This window comes from Brassica oleracea, chromosome C3 (genome assembly GCF_000695525.1).
Source record: "Brassica oleracea var. oleracea cultivar TO1000 chromosome C3, BOL, whole genome shotgun sequence".
NCBI classification, from domain to species: domain Eukaryota; kingdom Viridiplantae; phylum Streptophyta; class Magnoliopsida; order Brassicales; family Brassicaceae; genus Brassica; species Brassica oleracea.
Genome location: NC_027750.1, coordinates 26277367 through 26294711, shown reverse-complemented (window position 1 = coordinate 26294711; position 17345 = coordinate 26277367). Strand labels below are relative to the sequence as shown.

General features: G+C 31.0%; 1 protein-coding gene and 1 pseudogene across 2 annotated transcripts; one reads left to right on the top strand and one right to left on the bottom strand.

Moving 5' to 3' along the window:
• Positions 1–604: 604 nt before the first annotated feature.
• LOC106330249 lies at positions 605–6643 on the top strand (annotated as a pseudogene).
• On the bottom strand, positions 5457–10059 carry LOC106333057 (probable protein phosphatase 2C 39). Of its 2 annotated transcripts, none has more exons than XM_013771538.1 (6): positions 9947–10059; positions 9227–9472; positions 8867–9143; positions 7158–7312; positions 6937–7085; positions 5457–5686 (listed from the first exon to the last, which is right to left on the bottom strand). In XM_013771538.1, exons 1-5 carry the CDS (start codon positions 9989–9991, stop codon positions 6948–6950), a joined length of 861 nt encoding a protein of 286 aa, XP_013626992.1. In that variant the 5' UTR covers positions 9992–10059; the 3' UTR covers positions 5457–5686; positions 6937–6947. The 2 variants fall into 2 exon arrangements, with proteins under 2 accessions (XP_013626992.1, XP_013626991.1); XM_013771537.1 differs by having other exon boundaries at positions 5457–5682.
• Between the last annotated feature and the right edge of the window lie 7286 nt (positions 10060–17345).

Genomic DNA, 17345 nt, shown 5'->3' with positions numbered 1-17345 from the left:
ATTGTCTGAAAAACAAGAAACATTCACTTTATAGTGAACATTGTGGACTGAAAATCCACTTAATAGTTATTACAGTCAAGAAACTTGACTGATTACATCTCCTAAGAAATTACAAATAATATCAACAAATCTCAATTTCTCTGTCTTGTTACATGTGACATAAAAGCTAAATCTAGTTCTTGCAGAATGGTGCAACAACTAGTGTGAGAAGTTTCAGTATAGTTTTTCTAATGCTCCTCTGCTTTTACTTAGTCTTTCTTCATCTTTGCATACGATAGTTTCGACTCTTTGGTTATGCCATTGTGTTTGAAATAGAAGTACTTAGTGATCTGCAAGAAAGCCAATCTAACTCTTGACGTGTGGGAAAAGTAACTATGTTAAAGACCTACGTGCTTACTGCTTATTGTAATCTGGCACAATCTAACGGCCTAAATGGGCCACAATTACGTGCTTTACATTGTCCACGGGTGGCTGGCCCCGTCCTCCACCATTCCACTTACTTCCGTAAGGTTTGGATCTTCCTTCGCTAAGTACTTCATTGGCAGTTGAGATAATGTCGGAAAGCAATAGATTCAGTAAAATCAAGTAAGAAAGAAAAGTAACTATGTCGATTAGGTTCTCGGTGAAGAGACTCGCGACGGTGTCTCAAGAACTCATGGCGGAGATGTCTCCGGTTATGTCCTTCGACAAGCTACCACCAAGTTCCACCGCTTCTTCACCGCATTTAAGCAAACGGAGGTATGTCCATGAAATATATCATTTGTAGGTAACATTCAAATGATTAGTTAATAGTTAGACCAAATAAACGTTAATAGTTACTTATACTTCTTCAAACATGATTTGTTTGTTGCTCTCGAAGATTTATGGGTGAACCGTTGTTACATTCGATTTCAATTTGCTTTTATTAGCTAAAATGAAAAGAAAAAAACAATGAACTAGTTTGTTTGTAGATAATCTTCAAAAACTGCTTGTATATAAAGATAAACTAGATCTTGATCCGCGCGACTGCGCGAGTATTTAAATTGTGTTTGTATTTAATGATATATTTGTTAATGTAGTCATATTTTTAAATGTAAATGTTATATTTGTACTTGATTTTATATTTTAGCATTTTAGCCTAAAAATGTATCACCAATATTAGGTCTAATATAGAAAATCTAACATTTATATAATAAGATCCATGTCTAAGATATATAGCTAACAATTTGTTTTTAAATAAAAAGTACAAAAATAGACAATTATGAATTACCATGTTATTTATAAATGAAATATTAGTTATAATATTTGTAAGAAAATAAAATGATTGTTAAACTAATATGAAATTTGGAACATATACCAATTAAGATTGAAAATAAAATGAAAATATAAATTTGATGTAACTGATAAAAAATTATAAATAGATTTAAATTTGTGTACATTTAAACCACGACCGTGCAGATGTTTGCTTTTATTTTTGTAAATAAATATTTATTTTGTCTAAGTGATAATATGTATTTTAAAATTTTACATGTGTTAAATAATTATTTAATAACATTTATAAGCATAATAATTTTATAATTTATATATATTTTAATTTTATTTTATCTTGTAAACCGTCAATTGTATTACCACCATTTTTAGAATATGATCCTTGCGTCTATTCAAATGTTTTATTTTGTTTTTTGTGGATTAAAATTTTATGAGAATATCTAATAAATTATTTTACATACATGGTAAGTTTGTAAATAATTATAATGGTGCATGTAATATATTTATATTGGTAAGAAGAAGAATTTGTTCAAAAAAAAAACGAGTAACGTGAATTGTGGGGAGAATGAGACAAAAATGTAACTTATATTGTTACATAAATATTTTGTGTATATTAATGATATTCATGAATGTTTATAATATTAATATGATATAGATAAGTTAAAAGATTTATATTTAATTGATTGTGAATTTAATTTATGAAATGCTTTATTAATTTTTTAAAAGACATGAAAAACATAGAATTAGGAGTAATTATTACTTCATTAATTTTGGAAAAGACAAAGATTACTTAAAAGTATGTTCATTTAATTATTTCAATGGCATTAGACTGTTAATATTGTGCAAGTTTAAGGGTTAGTCTCAATTTGTACTTCTATTTTAATAGATTAGATAGGCGTTCTCCTCTCTGTATACTTTTGGTCAAAAGAAAGAGAATTTACTAAGCTGGGTATTGAATCAAGTTCAATTGAATTTGAAAGAATTGATGGTTTCTATGATTCTAGTGTTATATAGTGTTATCTAATTATGTATTTCATCAGTTTTAAAAATGTTTGTATTATTAGATTAAATATTTGTAATGATTTATATAAAATATAAAGAATTAGTTTGTGTCATTAGGTTGAGATTTAAAGATATTTTATATCATTTATCTATCTAAAATTATTGATCACTATAATACATTAGATTTGAAAATTTCATTATAAATTTAAAAGGTATTTTCTTCAATGATGTCTTTAATCCCAATTGAAGATGAAACTCTTAAACTGTTTTCCTTTCAAATGTACCTATAAAAATTATTTTTTGTTTTTCATGTGTATTTACATGGGTGGATTGAGCTTGAGGAGCCGTCAGAGCTTAAACTTGTGGAGCTGGAGCCGGAGGAGCTGAAGGAGCCTCCGGAGGTGCTTGTATAGGAATCAGAGCTTTCATGGATAAGAATAGTTAAAATAGTTTTTTTGGATTTGGTTGATGTATGACTTTTTCTAGTTATGAGAAGAACACAAAAGCTTAGTGGAAACGTAATTTACAAAGAAATAGATGATTTATAGAACAATGAAATTGCAAATAAAAATTACCTTAGAACTGAATGCAATATTATAAAGAGATAATATCTCGTAAAATATGTTCATGAGTTTCAAGATGATACTGCACTAATTATGTATTCAATTCAGACCCAATAATTAATCTTTTTGAATATTCGAATAATCAGTAAAAAAATAAAACAAATACCCAAAAATCTAAAGTCTGTAAATGTCCGCTGAATTAACATTTTATTCAAAATGGAGGTTGGGGAGCAACGGGATGTTCAATAATTAACACTAGATTTTGATCCGCATTATTCTTTTTATTTAGAATAAGGAAATTTTAAAAATTTATAATACCTATGAGTATGTTACTTTTGTTATTTTAAATCTATTATATTTTCAACTATATTATGTAATGGGTTTTTAAAGAAAAAATAAATTAATAAAATTGTGGAGTCAACCATCCACACTGTTTAGCAGATGAACACAAAAGAATCTCATCAAAGAAATAAAACTCACATTTGTTGTTTTGGGAAGATTAGAGGGTGGCACAGTAGAAATCTCATCAAGCATGTCACTGCTATTTTAAATGAAATGTTGTAATTATATTGATGACTTTATAAGCTATCGTTGCTGTTTAAAATGAAACCCATAAAAAGCTGCCCTTTACGTTTACCAATCTGTCTACGAATGATCAAGCTCTCAATTTGTTGTTTGGAGAAGATCAAAGGAGGGCACATTAGAAATCTCATCAAGCATGTCAATTTTTTAGTAAAAAAAAAAAACCAAGCTCTCAATTTGTTTTTGTTTGGCCGAAATGTGATGAAGTAGTTAAGTGGTAATATACACGCTTAAGGTAAGTAGGAATATTCGATAGGTTGGTACAAATAATTTCAATATTTTTTTAATTAAAATTTAAAATACAGTGGCACTATTATATATACTTACAAAAATAAGAGAACTTAAAAAGATATTTTTTAATAGTATGGATATTTTTTAATTAAAATTTAAATGCAGTGGCACTCATGTAAATACTTATAAAAAATAAGGGGATTTACAAAAAAGTACTTCAATTTTAATAGTGTGTCGATATTATTCACTTCCTGTGGATTAATATGATAGCATCTCTTTTTTGTAGGGCCAAAACTTGAAACAGACACCGATCACTAAATGAATACAAATTATCATATTCTACCATATTTCACTTTGTTCTTGACAAAATTACAAAAGAATACAAAAGCTTACAAAACGAAAGTAAAACCCATATAGTTTACCTCTAAGCATATATATACTTTTGATGTGTTAAAACATTTGTGTTTCTAGTGAGGACCAAAATTGGAAGATGGAGAGAATCAAAGGGAGATGTGAAAAAAGGAGGGAAAACATTTATTTTGTTGATGTATCAACAAGTGAAGCTTTGTCAACCTACCAAAATATTCGATAGGTTGGTACAAATAATTTCAATATTTTTTTAATTAAAATTTAAAATACAGTGGCACTGATATATATATCTACAAAAAATAAGAGAACTTAAAAAGATATTTATTTTTTAATAGTATAGATATTTTTTAATTAAAATTTAAATGCAGTGACACGGATGTAAATACTTATAACAAATAAGTGGATTTACAAAAAGGTACTTCAGTGTAGATATTATTCACTTCATGTCGATTAATATGATAGCATCTCTTTTCTTGTATGGCCAAAACTTGAAACATGCACCGATTACTAAATGAATACAAATTATCATATTCTACCATTTTTCAATTTGTTCTCGACAAAATTACAAAAGAATACAATAGCTTACAAAACGAAAGTAAAACCCATATAGTTTACCTCTAAGCATATACTTTTGATGTGCTAAAACATTTGCATTTCTGGTGAGGACCAAAATTGGTAGATGGAGAGAATCAAATGGAGATGTGAGAAAAGGAGGGAAAACATTTATTTTGTTGATGTGTCAACAAGTGAAGCTTTGTCAACCTACCAAAATATTCGATAGGTTGGTACAAATAATTTCAATATTTTTTTAATTAAAATTTAAAATACAGTGGCACTGATTTATATACTTACAAAAAATAAGAGAACTTAAAAAGATATTTATTTTTTAATAGTATTGATATTTTTTAATTCAAATTTAAATACAGTGGCACTGATGTAAATACTTATAAAAAATAAGGAGATTTACATAAATGTACTTCAGTTTTAATAGTGTGTAGATATTCTTCACTTCCTGTCGATTAATATGATAGCATCTCTTTTCTTGTATGGCCAAAACTTATAACAGGCACCGATCACTAAATGAATACAAATTATCATATTCTACCATTTTTCACTTTGTTCTTGACAAAATTACAAAGAATACAATAGCTTACAAAATGAAAGTAAAACCCATATAGTTTACCTCTAAGCATATATATACTTTTGATGTGTTAAAACATTTGTATTTCTAGTGAGGATCAAAATTGGAGGATGGAGAGAATAAAAGGGAGATGTGAGAAAAGGAGGGAAAACATTTATTTTGTAAGCTTTGTCAACCCCCCCCCCTAGATTCAAGAACATGAGTACAGTTTTGCTTATGAAACCTTTTATATCTTCTCTTTCAGTAGCCACTACTTATAACTATATATCTTTCATAAACTGTTGTAATGTATAGGTAAAAAAAGTAGCAGAGAAGCTTGAACTGTTTATTTTATTCTCACAAACAGACAAATAGGTTGGAATAGAAAGAAAAAAAAGTAGAAGAGCAAATAGAAGTGGTGACGATTGCATCGTACAGAGGAAATGCCAATGTTTTGTTTCATGTTCTGATTCTTTAGCTGGTCCAAACTCAAAGACTCTTTACTTGTTTCAGTGACCGGTAAGACTTATGAACAATTGAATCTGCAGAGGTCTCTCTTCTTCTCTCCTAGCAATTCAAAGAACAAAACAAGATTAAAACAAAGTAAAGGATTTGTCACTTTATGGTGGTATTATTATGTGAAGAAAAATTCTTTTGAGCAGCTTAACTTTAAACCTTAAATATCAGAGCATCTCTAGCAAAATTTGTTCTAAGTGTCATTTGCATTGACTTCCTACGTAAAGTGACCTCAACTTTTTACCACATTTTAATCTGTGATTGCACTCCCACTAAATATAATCTTTTTAGGTAAAAATTATAAATTTCTAACACCGGAAAGAAAGAATGATAGAAAAGTGTGCAAGCATCAACTAAATGCGATTATCTGCCATGGTCCAGAACAGATCAATTATTCATGATGCATCAATCAACGACCACAGACAAAGGCAAAGCTGAAAACCAAATACAAACCAGCATGTAATCAAAGAAGGCAAGGTAGAAATTTAAACTGAATATAACAATGTTTCCTCTAATCCTAAGCTAACATAACATTTGCAGCTAGAGATCCTAATTAACACAGATCTCCTTCCCTTGCAGTTGTGCCAGGTTGATAGGTGCACTGCTAACTTAACTGAGGCTAAGCAGTATTACCGCAGAGAAAAACTCTGGGAAGTTCATGCAAAGGCATCTGCTGTAACTGTTGCAGGCGCCAAGCAACGCTTTTGTCAACAATGCAGCAGGTAACATTAATTTCTTCCGGATTATCAAGAAAAAACATTTTCAGTTTTGATATATTTGGGTGTTTGAGCAGGTTTCATGAGCTATCAGAGTTTGATGAAGCTAAAAGAAGTTTCCGGGGGCGCTTAGCTGGACACAATGAGAGGAGAAGGAAGACCTCTGGTGACAGTTTCGGAGAAGGGTCAGGCCCCATAGGGTTTAATGGTCAACTGATCCAGATCAATAAAGAAACAGGCTATACATGAAACTTCCTATTATCAACGCATCATTCAAGCGAGCACAGATCAGATAAACATATATAAACACATCAACGGCTCGCTCTCTTCTGTCATCCACTTCTATTTCTACATTCTCTTATTATCCAAATAATTGTCACATAACCATGTCAAGAAAAGTAACTCGTGGTATTGACATCGAATCATACTCTTGCGTCAAATTATGTTTAGTGATCTTGTTTGTTTCAAGAAATGATTATAATGTGTTTGTTTACTCTCAAGTATCAGCTTGATCCTTGTCATGTGTAATAATGCTAACTGAAAAGGCTTATAATAAAGGTTCAAGGGCTAATAGGAGCAGAAAACTAACCGTAACTGAGCTCACTGAAACTTCACGACGACCACTGAGATATCATCTGAGCTTTTTCTTGCAACAGCTTCCTCTGCAAGGCGCTTTGCTGCAGACTTTGCATCTTTTATACCCTTAACCGAGTCAACCGCTTCTTGGTTCGACATGACCTAAAAGATTCTAAATAATCAGCCAACCATACTAGTGAATCGCTAAGAGTAATATTACGATAGAACGAAAACCTTCCAAAGTCCATCACTAGCTAGGATAAGAAACTCTGCATCATCATCAATGACTTCCATCGTAACATATGGTTCAGAACTCAAATGCATCTTCAAACTCTTATCACCAAAGGCCCTTGTCACAGCCAGTTGACCATCAACTCTAGGAACGTCCCCTGAATGTTTTCAACACAAGCAAAACTCAAGCATGTGCAACAACAAGATCGCGGACTACATTAACCAGTGTTCTAAAAATAACAAAACGATTTTTCTAAAGTTAAAGAAAAATTGGTTTAGGCGTTAAAAAAATCAATATAGGCGTCCACCTAAACATTGATCCCATATAAAGCGCCTAATTAGTAATTAATGCTTAGCGTTTTTTTGAACATATTATATATTAAAACAGAATTCATGACTTTGTTCATGTGTAATTTTTTTTGTTTGGCTCATCTTCTAGAAAATTCATCAAATTTTACATAACTTAATAATCATATCTTTTAGTATCTTTATCTTTTGTTTAAAATACAAATAAATATTGTTTGAGAAAATTCTAAGAAAATCTTTTCAGAATCAAGATAATTTTTTTTTAAAAATTAATTAACTCAAATCTTAATTATCATAAAATATAATTAGAATTTCAAATTAAATTTATTTTTGATTGATGAACGAAAATTAAATCATATAAATATTTTAATTATATTTTAATGATAATAACAATTTATATTGATTAATTTTCAAAATACATTTTATGAAGATCTTTAAAAGGTTTTGTTAGAAAGAAATATTCTTTCTGTTTCAAATAAAAATATTTACTACAAAATTAGTTTGTAAGTACAATATATTATAGTTTCTCTTTTAAAAATATTTTTTGTTGTTCTTAACAGTATCTCGAAATATTTTTTCTCTATTATGTAGGTCCAATTTAATTTAACTTCCATATATAAATTTCAAATTTAGAAATAAAACCATAAATTATGTTGGTAAGTTCCATATATTTACTAAAGCTAATAATATAAAATCTTTGTAACTACTTTAATAATGATATATATTAATTTTAAATAGAATTATTATTATGCATTGATATATATCCAGTTATCGTTTATAAAGTGAAAAATAAAAATTATATTTTATTTTTATATATTTTATAATAATAATAAATCATGTTAAGATAAATTACTAAATTGAACTAAATATGATAAATTATATTAAATTGATAAATTTTTAAATTTGTTTTTTCATAGATATAAATACTTATGTTAAAATATGATGACATAACAGCTTAATATTTGCAAACTATATAATACATGTATAAAAAATTTGCATATCTTAAAATTTTGTATATACAATAATATATTATCTAAAATGAATAAACATAAAAAATATTGCTAAAAGAAAATCCAGTTTTGAATGACAGAATTTAGTATAAATTAAACACAAAATAATTTTCAGATATGTTGTTTCATGCATATAAATTTTTTTCAGTAACTAAATGCAAACACAATAAAACAAATATATAATAAGAAACGATAAATGCATGTGACGATTTTGAAACAATTGATTAATTATAACATGACATTATTGTATTTGAAATAGTTATATAAATATTTATATATATATGATTAACGTTAAAAATGTATACCACCAATGATCTAAAATAAATATCTATGTATATAAATTGAAAAAATATCAGCGCGGATCAAGATGTAGTTGATATTAAATGAATAAGATACCAGGAAAGTTTGAGACGAATCCGCCTCTGCTCTCTACTTCATCCTTCTCCATGTTAGGTTCATGATCGACAGAGAGTGGCTTGGCAACACCACTTTTACAAATAACAGCTCGAGAGTCTCCAACGTTAGCTACCACCAGCTTCTGACAGTTGATTAATATAGCAGTCACAGCAGTGGAACCTCCTTTCCCCAAGTCAGAAGCCTTGTCTAGAATCTTAGTGTCTGTTATGTAATAAGCTTTCTTTATCGCTTTCTCGGGCTCTTGCCAGAAATTTGGCTGCATGCATGCAAGCTTATATTATAAGTCCATATTCTCAAGATTTACATGCGCGCAGCAGGTTTTGAGAGATATTAACTTACCTCTTTCAAGATGTTGTCAAACAAATGGGAGCATAAGTAGTCAGGAATCTCGTGGCTGAGATGGCCATCGAAGATAGCAAAGAGGCCAAGCTCATTGTCATCGACTTCTTTAAACTTGGCAACCACGTAATCCTCCATCTCGTGGAGAGCTTTCCCTTTCAACAAGTGGAAACCGTGTGTTATCTGCTTTGACATCTTGCTCTTTCCCTTCCCTGAATCTGCTGACGAACCAAGCCCAACTTTCTCCTATTATACCAAAGATAACAACAGAGGCGAAAATATTCTTATTAGAAAGACAGATTATGTTCATGTATTGAAACCCTAAGTATATATAGTTTTGTATTTGGATCAAGAACCGTAAGCTTATGATGCTTATCTCAGATTCCAACAAGCTTATCTGGATCTTAGGATCTCACGGATACATGGAATCTAGCTACTTTATAATGGCTAGGTTGTTAAAATCTCGAACCGCAAGCGATATTTTCAAGTAACGTGGGGAAGAAGAAAGAACAGAGAGTTTGAAAACCCTAAGGATATCAAGAACCGTAAGCTCATCTCCAACAAGCTTGTCCGTATCTAACGGATACATGGAATCTAGCTACGTTCGACGACCGATCCGCTAAGAAATATCTAATCAAATTAAAATGGCTAGGTTATCAAAGTCTTGATACCGTAAGCGATTTTTTTCAGGTAACGTGGGAAATAAGAAAGAATCGAGACCTTGACGGTTTCCTTCATCTTGTGGAGAACTTCCTTACCGGTCATGGCTCGAAGATGAGAACTCGATTGTAAATGTAATATGTTGATGTAATAAAAGAACAAGCGTAAATGCATGTAACATTATCTTGTTTCTAGAGAGCGAGAGAGTGTCGGGGAAGATGACACGAACGTCATAAGTTGCATGTCAGCTTCCACCGCCGCTTTGTTTGCAGCTATGACTGACGTTTTCGCACCACCTTTGACTTTTTTTTCTTTTTTTGCTAAACATGTAACTAATAATAAACTTCCGAAAATGTTTCTGTTGCATGATTCTCTTTACATGGGCAGTTAAATGGGCTCAACTATTTTCGATAAGCCTAATCTATTTTTCGAAGATCACCGTTTCTCCTACGGCTAACCGGAAGCCTTGTTCTGGTATTCCCTCTTGGGTTTGTGACTACATCTTATAATATAAAGTAGAAGTTAACTCTCTTCTAGAGAGGACACGTCACTTAATACTATCACCAGAACATGACACATGTCCAATCTTCTGCGAGTTCTGTTTAATTCACCGAGTTTTTGGTGGGCTTTCAATAATAGTGGGTTGCTATTCTGTTTTGTAAATATCCCAGCCCAAAAGAAAGTTTCAGCCTTCTTTGCCAGAGACGAAAGCTAAACTAGGGTTAGTCCTCTTCTTCCATCTCCAGACCAACAATGAAGATAAGCATGTCGAGAGATATGAATCGTCGGGAAGAATCACTGTCTCAAGCTTCTACTGCGCCGTTTCGTCTTTGGTTCTTACGTTACGAGTGATTTGATTCATTGAATTTAAGAAACTTCTTAACCCCATCAACGCAAATCAAGCATGATATCTCATTCAATGATACTCATTCATCTTCTAGGCGGTGCTTTTTTACCTATAAAACGGTAAGCCTTCTCCCCTTGAACATCATCCTCACAGTATAATCCAAAAAAAAAAACAATTTCCAGTATCATGCTCCTCCGATGATTCTTAAAATCTCATGATCTTATTAGTTTTTAATTATTTTTGGCATTCAGATTCACATATAAATTTTCATTAAAAGATCTTTTGAATGAGATATTTTAAACCTGTTTGTTGAATCCTTTCTTTTCACATTTGTTGAACCAAAACTTACCGCAGCTGTGCCGTATAATCAATGAAAGAACGAATAGATGATTAGCATCTGCAGCCGCCATGAAATCTGTGGAGTTTTTGGTTATGCTTGCTGTTCTAACCTCAGGTATAGGCGTTCTGATTTAATCTCATTGGTCTTCTCTGTTTTCCTGAAACCCATACCTTTGCCATCAATCGATCTGATCTCCTTTTCTTTATGTTGTTGTTTCTCATCTTCAGTTTATGCTAGAAGTCAGCTGATGTGATAGAATTGAAGATTGGTGACAATGTATGCTAAAAAGCTCTTTTGCGTCGTTAAATTTGGGAAGCAACTGGTACCAACTTCCATGGTGAACTTGATCTCTCAATCTGCATGATTGGAAGATGACTCAGTATTGAATTATCCACTTTTACAATTCAAGCCTTGGAAATGTGATGTTTAGACTCACAAAAGAGACATTATCAAGGTCTACTATCGGTAAGTGTCTTATTAAATATTTTTGTTATGATAAGCAGTAAGTAAGATTAAGTAGTCAACTATAGTTTATTATGGTTCAGTTCTTGGGTTCAAAAGGCAGTAAAGACATGAAGCCCCTGATTACATATTTTACAGGTCAGACTTTGCTGAATCTATTTGTTTTCTTTCTTATTTCATTATGTAAGAAAACCAAATTACAAAAGAATAGAAAAAAGTTAGAGAGAGCCTTGCAATAAAGACATAGTCTGTTTATTTGAATCAGTCTTGCGATGCCAAGTAATAGACAGAGCGGTGTTACGACTGCGAATGTTACGGGGATGATAAGTTATGCTCACATCAGTGATTTGTCGGGAATTCGGCTTACAAGAGCTGTTTCCGGCTAAAGGAACCAGAGTTGACGTGGCTCTGGTCTTATATACTTCAGCGTTGGTGTTGTTCGCAAGCAATACTCGCTCTTCTTTTTGTTCGATATACCGAGAGATTGCGTTGCTGTTCGTGGTGAAAAATGAGGTAGTGGTTATTATTAAGATTGCATAGACGAAGTTTGAGTATTGGTCTCTCTCTCTCATATGATTTTCTTTATAAGTAATTCAGATGTGTTTTACTATGAAGTTTATGAAAAGTGTGTCCATATGAAGATAACTCAATGCTATCAAAAGTCAATGGTAAAATATATGACTTTACACTATGTTTAATCGAATATAGCAAAACACAATTACAACTATGTGCTTAAAAAAATTATGTGCTAAGTTCTGTCTGTACAAATGACTTAGTACAATGTTTTTAGCTTTAGGTGGTTTTAGAAAAATGTTTTTCAAAAAAATATGGATCTCATAGATAGTTACCGGTTGTGTTCAAGTTACCAAATGGTTGTAGCAAAACTAATAATAAAAAAAAGACAAGAAGGTTGTAGAAGTTAAAGGCAGAGATGATATCCTATTTAGCAAAGAAGATTATCCAAGACTGATAATAAAATGTAAGGTTAGGGTATTCAAAACAAGAAAAAACGAGCTATAAATATTTAAGATGGCTCTATTGTTATTTTTCTTTAAAAAAGTCTTGGTTACATATCATGCATTATCATGTGTAATTCAAAGACAACTATATAGATTTTAAGCACATAATATAATTTGTTATACTTTGTCAATAACTATTTTGCTCAACAGCCAATTATGAAAAAAACAATAGTATTAGTATTTGTAGTAACAAAAAAAAAATCATAACAAAGACTCAATTATTTTTATTCATTTTATATCATGTTATAGTATTTGTAGTAACAGAAAAAGATCACAAATTAAAAAAAAAACTGAAAAATTAAAAATATATATGAATTAAACTTATATTGTTATAGCATATTTAAATATGAAATATAACAAAATATAATTATAGAAACACAATTAAATTAAAAAAAAAATTAGGAAAATCTCGGGCGTAGCATTAACATAAATAAAAAACTAATATGAAAAATAGAAGTTTGTATCGATGAGAGATATATTATAAAATACACGAAATACGTAAAAAAACAATAAAGCTACATAATCTAAAATAAAACAAATAAGTCACCAGCTCTACATTGCCACAATTAAAACAGCTCACACAGCCTCATTACACAATTTTAGTAATTCTAAAAAGTTTCCTGTTTGATAGTTGTTGAAAAAAAAAGTTTCCTGTTAGATACTGAATCTTTTGGTGGTTGCACATCGGTATAGTATTAACCGATTTCTGGTTTCTTTTGGTTTTGGTTTAAGGCATCTGGTTGGTCGAATTGAATCATGTATATAAACCAGGCCAATTGTACATTTGATTAATTAATGAGAATTTATTTATTTACTCATATGGAATCATATATATAGACTTGATGCTGAATAACACGAAACTCTATTTTTAAGTTTTCAAAACTCTATATTTGAAGTTTAAAGGTGTTCTTTTCCAGAACCGTAGTGTGATCTCAAATACTTTCTAGATCCAATGACTAATCACTACGAAGCCCGCAGGATCCGCGTTTTCACGTAAGGCGAAAATTTTGAATTCATAAAATGTTTGTAAATAACTAACACATATATAAACATATTACAACAATATTAACTAATAAAATTTTGTATTAATTAATAAAATTTTATATTAAAATATAAAATTTTAAACAAAATAACTTAATTAATATTAAACTTCAATCAAAATATCATATTATTCTATAAAGTGATTTTCGTAATGCATATATGATCTACTATTGCATTTTGAAGTAAAAATGGCTATTCTCATTTTTTTAATTTGTAGATTAGAAATAAATAAAAAATTTAAATTGGGTGATATTAATACTTGTAAATACATTAGATAAGAACAAGAAAGTAAAATATAAACATAAAATATTTTTAAAAGACTAACTTTTATTGATGAATACTCGTGAATATATCCATATAAACAAGAAAGAATTGTACAAAAATACATCATCAACAACAACAACAACAACAACCATCTGCAGATACACAAAAAATTGGATAATATTTAGAAATTTTGAAGGTTCTGGTTCAAACTTACCTAACTATTAGTGTTGTTGTAATATTTAAATTTGTGTAATAGTTATGTATTCATGTAATTTTTTTAAAGCTTTTTGTTAAGTTTTTTTGTATATTTTTGTTATCTAAATCTAGTTTTAAATATTTTAAATCTTATTTTAAAGTTTTATTTAATTTCATGTATAAACTTAAATTTTGTAAACAAAAGTTAAAATATTTATGAGATATAATTTTTATAAGGATTAAAACAATAAACAAGAAAATATTTCTGAATCATAAATGTGATTTGTTATTATTGGGATCAAAATAAAAATGAAAATATGAAACTTGAAGTTTTGAAGTTTTTTTTTTAGAGCAAAAAACTTCATATTTGAAGTTATAGAGTATCTTTTGGAGATGTTCTAAGAAGTTCAAAAACACTACTCTATCTGTTTCAAAATACTAGTAATATATATTCTATGTTTCAAAATACTAGTAATATATATTCTAAAGTTTTATGGAAAAAAGAATCTTGTTGGGAAGGGTGGCAATAAGTTCCATTTTTTTTTTGGACAAAGCAATAAGAAGTTCAAAAACACTACTCCCTCCGTTTCAAAATAATATATATTTTAAAGTTTTCATATTTATTAAGAAAATAGTGAAATTTTGACAATAAATGCATTGTTTTATGTGTTTAGTTATTTTCTATGATTTTTAATCAATCAAAGTACAGTAAATACAATTAATGTTTTTGAAATTTATAATTTGTTATTATTACACACATTAAAAATGTAAAATATTGACTTTTTAGAAACATTTTTTTTTAAAACGTGCATCATTGTGAAATGGAACGAGTATTAACGTAATTCTATTTATATTAAAATAAATGAAATGGAGCTGACGGCGCGATTGTATGTGTCAAAACGGACACGTGAAGCCCAATAAGCTTTCCTTGAAATTTCATGGAAAGACGACAGTTCAGCTGACCTAACGACACTTGAACGGTAGCGGTGACCCTCCCACATTAATGAAAAAATAAATAAATAAGTGAAAGGAGACACGAATGTGTGTTTACAGTGTGAATATAAATAAATACGTAACGCAATGGAATAAGTGGTCCTCATATTTTTGCAGAGTTCCAATAAGGTGTTTTGTACTAACCACGACACCAACACGTGCCTCACGCGCCGCGTCAACATAGCACTTGGACCCGGTAGGTCCTACTTCGCGAGCGGCAACACGTGGGAATATCAGCGCACTCAGCCGACGCAACCATCTTCTATTGTGACTGTCTGTCACGTTACGACATTTTAAAGCGCCACATGTCTCCATTATAGGTAACATGTGTCCAGGTGAAGCAACTACCGTGGCAGCTTAACATTGGTTGAAATTTTTTAACAAAATTTACGCACCCGTTATTCTTTTCTTCTTCATTCCAACCACTACCTTTTTATTAGTGATATTTTGCCACAAATTGCATTGAGACTTAATTGAAAGATACCATATAACTCCAAATTGCATTGAAACTTAATTTAATGAAGATACCATATAACTCAAGCTATTTGACTAGTAGAACAGTGAAAATACTCAAAAGATAGCAGAAGAAATGAATGATTAACCAGCAAGACAACAACCGAAAAAGCTATATAGAGCTAAAAAGACCATATAACTTAATTTCTATATTTTTCTACAGATTTAATTCATATATAGATTTTTTTTACTTTTATCGAAGAAAGAATAACTTATTAAAGCTCTAATTAATGTTACTCCGGTTATTGATGTTACTTACTTGTGAAACTAATTTTTGAAGCTGTACTTGTTGGGTCTGTAGTTAATTTTCTTGGAGATTTGGTTGATGCAGTGTACCATAAGTGGTTGTGTTAGTTTAAATATTAATTATGGTACTGTGGTTGTAAATGTCAAAAAGAGAGGGAGTGAACAAAGCAATAATATGAATAGTAAGTGTGGTGTAAATGGCCGACTTGGCATCTGGTGAGAAGAAAAAGGAGGGAAAAATCTGGTTGGTTGGGATTGAGATTCTGGATGACCTTACTATGAAGCGTGTGGGTCCTAGCCCATGTAAAGCGGCCGCCGCAGTTAATCTTGTTTCACACGTGTCTTTAACCTTTAAATGAATTATTCCCACTATAATAATATTTTAATACGTATTTATATTTCTAGCTCTTAAATAATTGTGATGTGATCCTGATAGCCGTATCTGCAACTAGCATGTATCTTGTGTATTCTAATAAGTGGGTATAAATTTATAATATTTCCGCTTTATATGTTTTCTTTAAACAAATTGCAGAAAATCGTTAGTATTTTTTTAAGAGAGAGTAAAACAACACCGCTTTATATGGTGATGTATATAATCTTACCATTTTTCCAAAATCAAGCACGAGTTAAAAAATATATTTTATAGTTCTATATGGAAAATCAAGAGAGTAGCGTAGTAAGATGATAAAATGAGGGACCAAAATGAAAATATTTAAATTTATGTTGTCTTCGGGTAAACTTTTTTTTTTTTTTTTTTTTTCCATCTTTTATTTTATTAATGGGTCTAAGCCCAGGATCTAACAAAACAAACATAAAACATAAAACCCGACACAATGGGCCCACATAAACTAAACCCGGGCCTAAAGCACAAGCCCACAAACCAAACGGCTAAAAACACGCGTCCAACAAAGCTCGCATGCCCGTCTACGTGTTGAAATCACCCAACAACCGCGACACGCGTCGCCCGATCCCACATCTCGATCCAAACTGACGAGGCTAGCCGGAGAAGGAGAAACAACCATATGTTTCGCCGGTTCAAGCCGGAGCCAAAAACCGCCACACCCATCTTCGTCGCATGCACTCTTTTCAACGGAGAGCTTCATCGGGACTATCCCGAGAGCTCATCCAGAGCCATCGCAACCACCATCGACACTTTATAACCTCACCAATCTCTTACATCTTCACCGCCATAGCGCCATCGCCAGAGATCATTCAATCGACCGATTCAAGATCTCATCCGCAGACACGAAGCCAGCCATCGAAGATAAGAGAACCACACAAAAACAGAATCCGCGATTTAAGGTAACCAAAGCTGACCGCCCAAACACCGGAAAAAACAGTTAAGGCACCAGAGACAAGAGCCGGCGATAAACGGTGCTGGATAAGCCACTACCTCCCGGAGTCAAAAGTCGGACGCCCACCGTAGGAAGGTGCGACGCCGAAAACTGTCTTCGGGTAAACTAATGTATGGGTGAGAAATAAAATACAGTAGAAAACAATTACTAAAAAAAGACAATGAATATCAAACTTTATCGGACG

What these genes read in the sequence shown, in the direction of transcription:
- LOC106333057 (XM_013771538.1), bottom strand. Translation starts at nt 9,991, where the DNA reads ATGACCGGTAAGGAAGTTCTCCACAAGATGAAGGAAACCGTCAAG. An exon ending in AGATGAAGGAAACCGTCAAG is followed by an intron (nt 9,473 to 9,946) that starts GTCTCGATTCTT and finishes TTGGTATAATAG; the next exon opens with GAGAAAGTTGGGCTTGGTTC. An exon ending in TTGACAACATCTTGAAAGAG is followed by an intron (nt 9,144 to 9,226) that starts GTAAGTTAATAT and finishes GCATGCATGCAG; the next exon opens with CCAAATTTCTGGCAAGAGCC.